Source organism: Centroberyx gerrardi, chromosome 20 (genome assembly GCF_048128805.1).
Source record: "Centroberyx gerrardi isolate f3 chromosome 20, fCenGer3.hap1.cur.20231027, whole genome shotgun sequence".
In the NCBI taxonomy this organism is placed as follows: Eukaryota; Metazoa; Chordata; class Actinopteri; order Beryciformes; family Berycidae; genus Centroberyx; species Centroberyx gerrardi.
Window position 1 is genome coordinate 16,952,327 of NC_136016.1, and position 14,458 is coordinate 16,966,784.

Below are 14,458 nucleotides of genomic sequence, written 5' to 3' on the forward strand. Positions count from 1 at the left end.
CACACGCACACACACACACACACACACACACACACACACACACACACCACCACCCCCCACCCTTGACAACACAACGTTACTGGTTACCACACACACACACACACACACACACACACACACACACACACACACGCGCGCGCGCACAAACGCACACTTCCACACATTAATTTGCACCCCCGTTACATTAATGCATGCATATTTTTTTTCCTGCGTATTCCCATGGATATTATTCTCTTTCTCAATGGAAATTGGGTTGCGATGGGGCGGTGTGAAGTTGCATCCTTACCACAGTCATCGCGGGGAGCCCGTAGTGTCCATATTTGATGTTAAATATTCCTTAGGTCCATCTCCGTGGATCGTGCCTCGGTGTCTGTGCCCCTCATCCGAACCAGCTGTACAGCTTATGTGTTTTTTTCCCCGTCTCTCTTTTCCACATGTAAACGGCATAAGGGGAAACGCGGGGAGAGACGCTCCACCACCTTACCACAGACTCCCCCTCTGTCGGATTGGAAGGTAATGGGTCTTAAAGAAACATTCTCTCAGCATTCTCCGCATCTCTGTGATTTACGCGCACACACTCACGCACGCACGCATACACATATACACGCACACACACGCGCACACATAGGCCAATCAAACACCTGATTAATTATACAGCATGTATATCAGAGACAAGTGCAAACTGACTGACAGACATTTTATTTTCAACTCAGCCCATATAGCCTTTCCAACTGCAGCCCAAGCCCCAGATTCATTAATAGGCTATTTAATGGAAATAATGATGAACAGCACGTGCACAATTTCTATTGTAAAGCATAAACAGGTCCTAATTGTCTGCAGTGTAGCCTACTCCTGCAAAGCACATCTGGATGTGTGGGGTGAAGCTTTGTAGGCCCAAGTTCTGACCATAAGAAGCACTTAATAACTGGAACCATAAGCAAAAGTGTTTTGGGAAAAAAACGACAGGCTATTCTAAGTCAACTGTTGAAAATATATTAGTAATCAAACTATATTCATTTGACTGTGGCAATAGTTTTATGGAAAGATTATTATTAACTCACATTATTATAGTATTCCAATTAAGATCACTATTTCCCCTTTCCATTGCATACTTATGATTATGTTTAAGGTATGAATATGTCTAAAACATATCTCTTTTATAAAATGTAGTTACTGGAATGCATTTGGAATATATTTCTATATGTACTCTATGTTGTGTGGTGAAAAAGCATGGCAATAATGATAATGTATAATCATGATATAAGAAGACATATTGAATGTTCACGTTATTACATCTAATTGGCAACTTGTAGCTTATAATGCATTTACAGAATTGACCATATCTGTGGGTGCTGTCCTGCATGCTAATTACATTCACTGAATATGAATTTACCAAGCCCACGCATATAATTTAATCTCATAAAGACTGATATTGATATGCATGTTGATATTGATATCACACTTGTAAACAGATAAGCGGGGCTGTGTGTGTGTGTGTGTTGCTCAGTAAACATAAGGTAGTGCTGTCTTTAAGAGAGAGAGCCTGGGAAGGGGTGATGTAATGTGTTCTCAGACAATGATGTCATCGACTGAGACACGGCAAGGATTTAAAGTGACAAAGGCGTTTTCAATGGCTCCGTGCAACTCTGCATCAGGGAAGAGCACCCAAGCACCCCAGTATAGGAGTCGGGGGACCATCACTGAGGAAAACAAAAGAATCCTATTGATGAAATGAGAGGAAATATATGCAAGTCCCTGCTCATTTATATATTTATATATAAATAAGGATTCAATGAAGCGTATGTTTATGTCAGACACAGCATATTTATTAATCAGGGCATTTGAGATACAAAACACAAACACAGTTCATATTTGTTACAGTGAAAATAACAAGGGTTATGTTGCCAACCATAAACAACCATCCAACTGTAATATCTGTATTTTTGCTTTGTGTTAGATATATATTATATCGAGTGGAATGAAAGTGTTAACCTCAAAGATTGGGCATGTATTTGACTGCTACTATAGATTTGTATTTGGTGTACAATGTCAACTGCAATAACAGCACCATATGCATATAGTGAATTTAATGTGTTCTTTTATACTATAGAATACTCTTAAGACTATATGTTTTATTTTCATTCATTACAAACCACATGTTATGAATAATGGAAATGTTCAAGTTTGCCAAAGATGGTGTATATTTCTGACTGGAAGTCCTCTCCAGTCATTTGTTCCCGTTTTGCCATTCCTAATTCAAATTTCAGTCCGAATTCATTCAGTCATCTCAAGTCCTCCTCCTCTACAGGCAGTTTTCTCCACCATATAAACTACTTAACTATGTTCTCGTCCTTCTCAAGTTCATTTAAGCGCCTTAAGTCTTCATTGTTCTTGCTCTACAAACTTGTCCTTAATACCGTTACCCGCGCCTTTCCAAAAGAGGCACTCCGAATCACCCCTCCACCCTCATAAAGAGAACTGGATGGAGTGATGGAGTTGCCGTTGCCCCCTTCTTGGACTGTCTCACTGCTCTCCTCACATAAACTACTAGCTTTCTTCATCTCTTCAGATCTCTCTTGGTCCACCTTGTTTTCTTCTGACTCTTTCGTCCCGCTGTATTCTTCTCCTGTCTTTTCACATTTATCTGGAGCCTGATCAGATTCACTGCCCTGATCAGAAGCTCCATGATTAGTTTTGCTGACTTCCAATTGGCCCTCCTGCCTTGAGTTGTCCTCACCATCTTTGTCATGGATCTCTTCATAAATGCATACCTCCTTTGCTGCATTGGTTGAGGTATTAGACAATGCTTTGGCAGAGAGGGTTGCTTGTGTGCTCTGGTGTTCTAGTGTTGAATCCTGGAGTTTGTTATTAGTTGAGAGACTGTTTTCATTATCTTCTGATGACAAATTTACAATTTTAGAGGATATTGAGGGGCTGGAATCCTGGATCTGTTGGTCAGATCCAACATTACAGGTCTGTTCATCTGGTATAGATTCATTGATTAACAATTCTATTCCCTCTTCGGGCCTGGATGATGTTTGGGCATTTGAGTTTCCATCATTCCTTGTTATGTCCGAGTCTGAGATACTGATGTCACATGCAATCTTGTAGAAGAGTGAATGGTTCTCTTTCATTTTCTCTAAGCTTTGACTGACCGTGGGTGACATTTCATTGGAATCAGTCACTTCATCGTGACACACTGGTTGGCTGTTGATGTTTGCTATCTCCTCATCAGACAGTGGCTCTATGCCATGGACCTGTAAAGGTATGAACCCTTGCCACTGATTGGTGGAGAGGAACCACTTGGTTCTCAGATTGGTGGATGAAAAACTACTTTCAGCATTATCAGTCGGGGGTTCTTCAAGCTCTTCCTCTCGTCCATCCTTGCAACTTGTAAATCCCTTGACTCCTTCTCTCTGGTAGACAGTCATAGACGAGATATGATATGGCGAAGCAGGAGGTTTGATCTTAGGTTTGGCAACCCCTTTTCTCCCACCGTAATCTTTGCGTTGTGTTTTGTTCCCAAAATTACTTTTAGGTTTGCTCATGTGTCCATCTCCTTCGTCTTCATCCTGAGATGTTCCACTAGAGGGCTGAAGTTCTGCTGGGCCATAATGTCGAGGACCTCTGACGTAATCCCAGCAGCTTCCATAGCCATCGTGAGATTCATAGTCTGAAAACAGGACGGGGACATAATTAGTCAGTTAGCACATAATTAGTAAGTCAGTGGCAAATACTTATGTTGCTAAAACTTGTGTAGTACTACAACTAATGGCAAATAAAGGTGATTTTAGCATCTTAAGCTAGTGTAGCTGTATTGTGAAATGAGTACCTGATGTCGCCCTTCGCTTTCTTGGTGTGTCACTGGCCGACGCAGGGGGCACCTGGTGGACTTCCTGCCTCTCCCTCCTGATTGGCAGTTGACTGGGAGCCATGGCACTCTCTCTGACTGCACTGAGAGAGAGAGGCAGAGGGAGAGAGAGAGATGGAGAGAGAGGGAGCGAGAGAGGGAGAGAGAGAGAGAGAGAAAGAGAGAGAAAGAGAGAGCAATAAGATTGAAGATAATTGAGGATAATTTGAATTGATACTAAGTAAACTGACATAAATATCAATCTTTAAAAAAACAAATTCTTACACGTCTCCTAATTATACATTTCATGAACATGAATGAATGCCTACAGGATTTCTACATGAAGTTCTTCAACTACACAGAACCACACATACATGCACACAAACAAATACACACACACACACACACACACACACACACACACACACACATCAAGGATCCCACCTCCGAATGACTCTCTCCCTTATTCGCTCCACGCGTCGGAGCTTTGCCTCCCGCTGCTCCGGGGTCAGACAGAGGTCAGGGTCCAGGTCAGGGGTCAGGAGGGCAGAGGGCCGCTCTTCAGCCTGTTCAAGTCATTTCACATTAGAATACACATTATACCACGCTGAACCTACTTTATAGGATAAAGGTATGAATGCAACTCGTTTTTGCATTCAATAAGAATAATATGTAGCGGTGAAGGAAATAACATAAGATTCTTATTACTGAGACAGTGAGAGTCGAGGCAGGGTGAGATTAAATAAAATACTGGACAGGAAAATCCATCTTCACCCTGTTCTCCGTCTTTCTTACCCTGATGTCTGAGGTCAGACTTCCATTTCCTAAACCTGCTTGGTCGTGAGCTCGGGCCCTTGATGTCTCCGTAGGCTCTGCTGTGCTCGTTTCTGGCCACGGTTCCTCCTTGGAGGACCTGGACATTGCCTGATGCTGCTGTCTGCTTGTGTTAGGACAGTAGAAATTTGTCTCCTGTCTCTCTGAAACTGCATCCCGGAGAGCCTTATTTTGCCTTTTGGTGGGCTGCTCCTGGCCCATCTCTGCCAGGGACCAGTTTTGATCAGACGTCTCCAACAACAGCCGTCTGGGTGGCTTGTTCAACATTTTTATACTCTGATCGGCCAATCTTTGCTGCATCTCAGACGGGATCTGCTCAAGCAGTGGATTGTCGAGCTCGGGTGGGGGGTCCTCAACGGAAACCCGTCTGGCCACAAGAGAGGATGGCAGTACAGCTGTAACAACTCGTGTCACCCTTAAAGGAAAGGGGGCCTGAGGAAATAACATATTTGAGTAAGAGACTAATCGGTAAATACCTTATTAGTGATTCAGTCAGTCATACTGATCAGTGATTTGAACCAACCTCCTCTCGGGGGTGTAAACTTTGACACTGGGTTTGGGCACTTGGGGTGGGCACGGGAGGCTTCTTCCGATTAGCCAACCTCTCCTTATTCCGCTTCATCCTCTCAATCTGCTCCTCTTCAGTCATCTTCCCCTTCTGGGAGAGATATTGCTGTTTAGAATGCTAATGTGAGACATTTATGAACCCTAAGCCTTGGCAGCATGCATGTAGAAAAGGTATAGCAAGAACCAGCATACTAGAGCCGCACATCAGAGGCAGTGTTAGATAAAAAAGAACGTCAGTGATGATGTGTGTGAGTGCGTATGTGTGTGCATAGGTGTATATATGTGTGCATGAGTATGTGTGTGCTGCTTGCATTTGTGTGTGTGTGTGTGTGTGTGTGGAAAAGAAAGAGGGGGTTGGGTGGCAGAGGAGAAGATCTAGTGAGAAGTGAGCCTCTGCCTCCCCCTCTTGCCTGGAATGGGCATTGCAACATGCCCTAATTGCAAGGAACATGAGAGAATCAAAGAATTGGAAGTTGGCTGTGATTGCAATGAGGAAAAATCAGCTTGACTGCTTCTATATTTGGACTGCGTTGGATCACGTTGCATTCATCCAGATATAGTTAGCGAGCATACGGGAAATTATGAAGAATCAAACCTTGGTTGATTGGTTCGTTGTATCTGGTGTGATCCACCTTGAGCTAGACTGAGATTCTAAAGATGAAATGAAAAATGTAAGGAAGAGGAGGAGAAGAACAGAGGGAGTGAAAGAGGGTGTGTGGGAGGAGAGAATGACAGAAAGAGAGACAAAACAAAACCAATGGGGGACACAAAATGATTGATTTAGTCTTTCGCATTAGGCACCTATTACAAGTTTTTTCATATGAAATGATTCAGATAACCATTCACTGGCCATTGTATTGATATTGCTGTTTTCTAGTAGTTGTATTTGACTGTATTTGTGCCCACCGGATGTGTCTTTCTGTGTTCTCACACTAAGCAGGTCAGGCTGGCTGTTCCCTCTTCTATGTACAGGAGCAAGAGAGTCGCTGTAGATGCCCTGAAACACATGCACAGAAAAAACGTGAAAGCATTTTCAAATCTGGAGTGCTTATTGACGGTAATGGTGATGTATCAATAATCCCCACCTCATATGGCGAGTCTATCCAGCCATGCCCCTGATCCCTGCTCTGGTTGGCCTCCTGTAGCTCCTGAGGTAACGGTGGGCGGATTGGTGGCTCTTGTTCCGCCTCCTGCAATAATCATTACTCATTATTGTCACAAGGAAACATGAGAAAAAACACCATCCTGCATCTATCCTGCATCAGTACTGGAGTGATTTTGGAGAATCACTCCTTAGTATCAATCAAGAAACAGATAAGAAAAATAATAATAATTTTAGCATGGTTTTTTTCACAGTAGTCAAACTACCTTTTTAGGATCACTAATAATCTCCTGATGAAGGCAGAGTGTTTCAGGTCAGCCTGACCTGAACAACCAGTTCTACTGATACTGTAGATTTTTTTAGGCTTCCTTACCCTGATGAAGGCCATGGGACCTGAAATGCGTCAGGCACAGTTTTTAACTTTTCATAATTAATAGCCAAATAGAAGTCTATTTAACCTATTTTGGTGTGCCTTAGCTCACTTTTTCCTCATACTGTTGATTTTATTGGGCTGGTAACCCTGGCATTTGGTTTATTTACTGTGACTATGTTCCTTTTGCTTCATTGATTACATATGGTGTGCTTCCAGGCTAAATGCTTGGGCCAATACATTTTTCAATATAAAACAAGACAACTACTCTTTAGGAGTTGCCTTGTTTTGCCTGCCAGTAGTACTTCTATATCTGCTTTTTACATTTTTCAATATATTTCTTTATATTTGATACTGTTTGGCCATATTGTTGTTGGCATAGCAGTGAAAGGGGGTGTAATAGGGATGATACTTAGCTACACCTCTCAATTACAATAAATAATCTCAGTAAGTCTGCCTCACATGACTAGCTGCTGTCAAGGACTGGAAGGCCCAAAATATCCTCAGCTAAATTTGAACAAAATTGAGGTCCTTGTTATTGGGCCCTGAACACATCTCTAGACAAACTGTGTCTCTGTCTTTTAACTCCATATATCAAACCTGTATTTAAGAATATAAGAACTATATTTGATTAATTCATTCAAAGCTTGAGCAACATACTAAAAAGCTGGTTCAGACATTTTACAAACTTAATAATACTGCAATGGGTTATACTATTTTTGTAATTTAAATTGAGAGCTGATACTGTTCTTTGTTAAATGTTGTAAATTGGAAGTTAAATACTGTAAACATACTGTAACACACCACATGTGTGTCTCAAAGATCTAGTAACCAGGTGCAAGCAAAACTGGAATTTCCCTAACTGTTGCTTTGAGGATGCAGAAACAAAAACAGTGTTAGTTCATAAGCAGGGAGCAAAAACATCAGGGGTCCTTTATGATGGAGACCTACCAGTCCGCACTGCAGCCTCTCTGTGGGAGAGCCAGGGGATCCAGGATGTGGAGCTGCCGGCTGGAACATTGAGGAGACTTGGAGGGACAGAAAAGGTCACAATGTTGACACTATTTATCTATTGTCATGTGTCATAGGCATTTTTAAAGCTGCTAGGCAACTTTGCACCTTGACGACCCCAAATGGCAGTGAGAGGTACTGCAACTGAAGACTTCAAAACCAAGAAATCATACAACTAGTCAGTAAACTGCACACTGCTCAGACCTAAATGTCTTCTTCTTAGTGGCTGGTGGGGTGGAGATGGTGAAGAGGTTCAGCTATTGTTAGTCAATCCAGCTTTCTCTGGAAGGAGCGCTTGTTCCTGTGTGCAAATATTTCCTGCCAGTGACCATATCTGACATCAGAAATTAATCTAGCAAAATAGAATGGGACACTGGGATGGGACACTCTTCTCTATTGCAGCCCCACTGTGAATTAGGCTGATAATATGGGTGTATTTTTACATACAGTTATTGCCTAGTGCAGCTTTAATTAATTCACTTAACTGCATCCATTCATCCATTTAGGAATCCTTGCATCCATCCATCCATGCATCCCTGCATATATGTATAAAACTATTCATACATGCATATATCAACCCCTACACACATACACGCATACATTCAGGAGCAGCACAGACTGTAAAAATTAGATTGAGAGCAGTTGAGGCTTACTGTGGTGCCTCTGTAGCCCCAGCAGGAGGCGGAAGTGATCCCTGTTGACCTTCAGGCCAGCCAGGATGTCCTCCATCATCCACAGCTCTCTCTGGGCCTGAGACTGCTCCTGATAAGGAATGTGAGAGAGTGGAAGAAATTTATTTAGGAAGGAGCCTCAAGGTTTTGGAGAAGCAAACTGGTGACTTGAAGATCACAGGTCACTGATTAAAATCCATGGACACACAAACAAACAAATGAAATTTCTGTTTCCATAAAGTAAGTTAAGCATCCTCAAAGGCAGAGAGATACACCAGACTTCTCATATTAGTAGAAATTATCCAGTTTGTGATTTACAAATACCTGTGGCATTCCAAAGTTACAGATGTGCTGAAGGTGTGAACGGATAACGGACAGTTCGCTCTCCATCCTCTCATACTGACTCCACACCCTCTCCATTTCCTGGATCAAAAGAAAGACACATATTTATAAAAAAGACAAATACACTACCAATACAAAAGAAAACAAGGAAACCAAAGAAAAAAATTGATATAGAAACTATACCAATTTATGCTATGAAATGATGAATGAATACAAAAAATATTCTGCATTTTTGGCAGTCCTACTCATACAGCACCATTGCCCCAAAGTCATTTGGGTTCACTGGCCCAGTCTTACGCACCAAAGACACGTCACACATTCTGGCGCGGATAGTGACCAGCTCTTCCTGGAGCAAAGCCTTCTGGGTCAGCGCTCCTTCCTGGGCGCGGGGCCCCTGGCTCTTCCACTCCTCCAGCTGCAGCCTCGTCACTTCTAATGCACACTGGACGCTGTCCTGGGAGAGGGACAAAGGGTTCAAATTAGTGGAGAGGTCAAAATATGCAAAATGGCCAGAATACAGCGGCAGAAAAGATGCATAACAGGCTAAGATTATGACTTGGTGCATGGTAGGAAGTTAACACAAGCAACTATCCAAATGCAGGTTAATTTTGACTGTGGTATTGACCGCACCAACCACTTTGATAGGTAACCAGCCAGTCCAAGTCTATTCACTTCCATTCTAAAGATCATATTTGACTGGTTAAACAGTGCAAGTGGCTGGTGAATTTTGGAATCCACTGTGGCCATGTGAACAAAATATTGGGTATACCAACACCTTAAGTATCATATGTAACTGTAACAAATTTACTAGTCATGGATTGTGTGAGTAGTCTTGAAGCAGTGATGCAGTTGAACTAGTTACTGACCTTATCCACTTGTAGCTGCGCCAGCTCTATAGACAGAGACTGCAGAAGCTTGTCACACCCACACAGCCTAGTCAGCACAGCCTGAAGGAGGAAAATCAGATTGTCTATTTGGCAAGAAGCACCCAATAAAAAAACATAATGATTTAAATAATGATACTGCACTTGGATGAACCATAAAGAAAAAGTGTGAATACTCACATCTGCATCACTCTCAAGAGGTCTGATTGGTGGAGTTTCCCTCAGGTCAGGCTTTGGAGGCTGAAAAGCATCATGGTCATCATTTTACTACATTGACCGCATTTCCAAATCCCTTCATCCTATTTTCAAAACCTTATGTGATTGTCAATCTAATTGTCATTTATTGTGAAGACCTATGTGCTCCCTGCAGTTAACCTTGAGTATTTTGAGTTCAGTGCTAGTATGTAAAGACTGAGCCATTGTCTTACAAACGAACACAGCACAAGCTTCAGCGCTCTAACTAACATGTACAGCGAGGTTATATGGCTGACTTCATGCATCCAGGTATTATGAGTTTGATCATGAATTTAACAGTGAAAATTTTTCCTTTCATGAGCATCACCTGTATTTCGGCACACAGCAGCTTCATGTAACCAATGTCATTACATGTAGCATAAACATAGTAGCAATGTAGGACATGTTTGATTCAAAATATTCAGGCAAAACACAAAGACACAAGGACTTAATAATTTTGCACATAACAGTGCAATCAAACAGAATAGCAATAATAACAAACACTATATGATTTATTAGTCACACAAAAATGGAAACAGTAAGCATTAGTGACAATAAATTAGTTACAATACAACAACTGACATAAAACAACATACAGTCAACATTGCAGGACAACGTTATGTCTTTAAAATAGAAGTACTATTGTGTATATTGTTAAAAATTAGTTTGTTATTTCAACATCACAATGTAAAAAGTCTTTGCTACACAGTAAGAGACACCACCACAATACAGCTGACATTTTTGAGCAGACATAACACCAGACATTTTGAGTACAAACAATACGACACAATTGACATTTTTTTCCCAAATTGCCACCACACAAAAGACCATGAGAACACAAAGCGCAGCGAGGCGTGCTGTACCATAGCTGGCGGTAGCACACAGACAGACAAATGGCTGCGGTGATGGTGATGGTGGTGGTGGTGGTGGTGTGGGGGGTGAGGAGCATGTGCAGCTCTCGATGAGGGGGGCAAAGGGGGCAGTAAGTCTGCATGGGCCCCTGTAGAGTAGCTCTGAAGGGAGAGACAGGATTTACATAGGATCAAGTGAGAAAAACGTTAGAATATATGGCATTATATAAACTATACTGTTGTACTGTATGGGATAAGTAAAATCCCACCAAGCAATGACATAAATCATCTGTTTTAATTGACCAGAGAAGGTCAAATAAAAGTGAGCAGTTGTTTGTTGTTGGATGTTTTGCTGTATATTAATTGTCCAAACTATATGTTACCTTTCCCAAAGGTCTTCGCCCACTCGGAATATGATGGACAGAGCCATATGTAGGCGTAGGCTATAGAAGAAAAAGAACATGAGGTATGAATAACATCACTTGTTTATGAATACATAATCTTCTCTTGCTCTGAATCTTCTGTGTGAACATATGCCTACATAATAAGTGTTAAGTGATTCCCTTAAAGCTGAAATCCCTCTGGTGACGAAAAATATTTGAAATTATATTTGGACTAATACCCAACTTCCACGAAAGTATTAATTACATTATCAAAGAAGGTGTAGCAGCCAGTGTCGCTCACCAGTGAACAGTTCCCACCCCAGTAAAAATGGCTTCCTGGACCAGGTAACGTAATTTGACTTTAAATGATTACAACTTTTGTAATGAAATTAGGCAATAACATCGCTTTGGATGGTGTAAATATTGCGACTTGATGGTAGCAGCAGCCTACAGTGTGTGCCGCTAGCATATCAGTCAGGTTGGCCAAAAATTATTTTCAATGTAAGCTCTTTGGGTCGGCTAGTTCGCTAACTAGCTAGCGATACTCAGCTACCCAGCGCAGCTAACCTGTGTTGCCTTAATGTTAGTTGGATAGTTAGCAGACTTTCATCTTATAAATTTCAATAGTGGCCTATGGAGAGTGTCTCCAACCATGGTAATACTGGTAATACTGACTCTGCAGTCCAGATGGATAAAATAACTAATTATTACTGGAAAAAAGTCCCAGATTCCAGCTTTAAAAGGATCCAGAAAACATTATAAAGTTGTTCTGTTCTACAATATGGTCAACCCAAGATACTGAATCAATCTTTTTGTATGTATTCTATGATCAAGGTAATCCAAAGAAGTCCTGACCCTGCTGAGATTTTGCCACCTTTCTGTGACAGGAGTGTTGGGAGTGGATTTGAACTCCAGCTTCGGTGAGGCGGAGGTGTAGCACAGAGTCTGCGGCATCATGATGGGGTCATCCTGGGGTCGAATGTCAACCCTCCCCACCGGTGTGTGAGGCCGTGACCCCAACTGACCTCTCGGGGTCAAAGAACCTGTTCCCATGTACTCTGTTTGGGTGGGCGGTGTGTTAAGGCCAGAGGCGTACGGGAGAGAATCTTCTTCCTGGTTTGGACCACATGGTCTTCTTCTGCTGAATTCGGGAGGACTGGGTGTTTTGGGCGAAGGGCTGCGTGAACACCAGAGAAAATAGAACAGAATGCCAAGGTTGTGACCCTTCTCAGATGATTTCTCCTTAAATAAACCACTGTGTTCTAAAAATACGGTTCACACACACACACAGATGTCTAGACAACTTCTCTACCTCTGACGCACACTCCGCCTCCCCCTCTGCTCCGGGTGCGACGTCCCCATTCTCCCGCCAGTGAGATGACTCGGTTCACTTAGAGTTCTACTGACGTGCCTGGGTTTCTGGGAGACACCGTCTCCAACTGAGGGAGATTTAGGGAACTCCACCGACTCACTGCTGCCACCTATCTGTGTGAAATCCTGATAGCTTGAGCAGCGCCTGAAAGTTTCAGAGGTGTAAGGAGAAAAAAACTGTCCGTCATCTCACACAGTGCAATCATTTCCAACAACAATATTTGAGATTTAGCATATGACTCATAATGTTGTCATAATGTTGTACCTGTTGATGGAGCTGTCTGGCTCCATAGCAGCAGACTGACTGAGAGCTCGGACCCAACCCAACATATCCTCCTGAGTGTCGGCACTGAAGAAATACGAACGCATTCCCTGGTGCACCACCTAGTTTTATAGAGATTATTCACAATGGTAAAATGACTCTCTTCATAAAGAGCTAAAAGTTACATATTATTCCGTTTTCATGATTCCGTTTTCAATTATGGCTCATGGTTTTGCACTATGGCTCAGGATAAGTATAATATTCTTCATGACGTTTTGCAAATAAATGTATTCTGGTTAAAAGTTGAATTTAATTAGTTAAATTGAACGAGTCTTCACAGGCAGAACAGTCATGATGCTGGACCCTGATTGGACAACAGCACCAGCTCCTCAAATTCAAATGATGTAAAGATGCTGAGTGGAGGCTTTCCAGTGAATGTGTCAGTTCAAATGCTGAAAACGAATTATTACTCATTATTTAGTGAGAGGAGCCAATCAGGACCAAGTCCAGTTGTGATGTGTTTACTGCCTGTAAAAAGGGTGCATTTTTAAAAATGTAATAATGTTAAATTTAACCACTCAGACAAAATCACATTTTAACAATCTTTACATTAAACATCTTTGATCATATATGTATATATGTAACTCTTCCAATAATATGGGACCTTTAATTAAATGAATGAATAACAAATTATATGCACCTTGAAGGTGTGCTTTCTGTTCTTGCATTCTCGCGGTGTGCAGAAGAGGATGTTGTAGCTTGGTAGAGGGATGCTGCCGAGCACAGATTCTTCTCTACTGTCTGATAAGGGACAGAAAAGAAGTGAATAGAAGAAACATAAAGCATAAAGAGCAGATGAATGAGCTCTGTCCGGACACAATGCTCTGCTACTGTGCTGCCTTACTATGTGATTTCCTGACTTGTGCTTACCTTTATAATAAAACAGACAGTAGTTTGAGAGGACAAACCATCTTCTCTTCCATAGCTTCAAACCAGCACTATCCTGTAGAAGGAAAATGAATGAACACTGATCAGTGCTGATCATTGATGATGTAGCCTAGATATGTTTATGAATATCAGAATTATGTTTTTCAAAAAATTACATTAACATCATTCATCACAGTTAAGAATTCAATCACACACACCTCTACACACGATGTAGAGGTTGTAAATTGATAAGCAGACCATGAAACAAAAAATAAGGATGCTGTGTAGAACATTACTTTTTTATTGAGCCATCCTCTGATGATCACAGGACAGTTTGGGTCTCTCTTGGCAGCCCTGCATCTTTTCCCAAACGTTTGCACCTTGTCATCACCGCCCTGGTGCAGGAAGAGAGAATAATATGCTATCATTAGATATATTCATGTCCTGTATGTCCTCGCTCACAAAAACATGCAACATCACAATCCGTGAACATGCAGCATTGCATTTGTGCGCATGAACAGCCTCACAAAATACACTGAAGCCATACACAGGTGTGTGCTCATAATGACAAGACAGCCATGCAAGCTGAAAACAAACTTTTTGGACTGGGAAGTAGGAAATGGTGGCCACACTGGATGCTTGGCTTACTCTGTCCTGGTCCTCCATTCTGCAAGGGAAACAGAGAAATGTTGTCATTATAGGCCACAATTGAAGATGAGCAACAAAGATGCTCATGTGAAAATAAGGAGGAGAAGATGAGGCGATGAGGAAGATGAAAAGGTAAGTGAGGGGGAAACAG

General features: G+C 41.8%; 1 protein-coding gene across 1 annotated transcript; it reads right to left on the reverse strand.

Moving 5' to 3' along the window:
* Positions 1 to 1,847: 1,847 nt before the first annotated feature.
* On the reverse strand, positions 1,848 to 4,430 carry LOC144542985 (uncharacterized). The gene is made up of 3 exons (XM_078290893.1): positions 4,295 to 4,430; positions 3,833 to 3,949; positions 1,848 to 3,673 (listed from the first exon to the last, which is right to left on the reverse strand). The coding sequence occupies exons 2-3, from the start codon at positions 3,933 to 3,935 to the stop codon at positions 2,397 to 2,399; spliced, it is 1,380 nt and encodes a 459-aa protein (XP_078147019.1). The 5' UTR covers positions 3,936 to 3,949; positions 4,295 to 4,430; the 3' UTR covers positions 1,848 to 2,396.
* Positions 4,431 to 14,458: the final 10,028 nt, after the last annotated feature.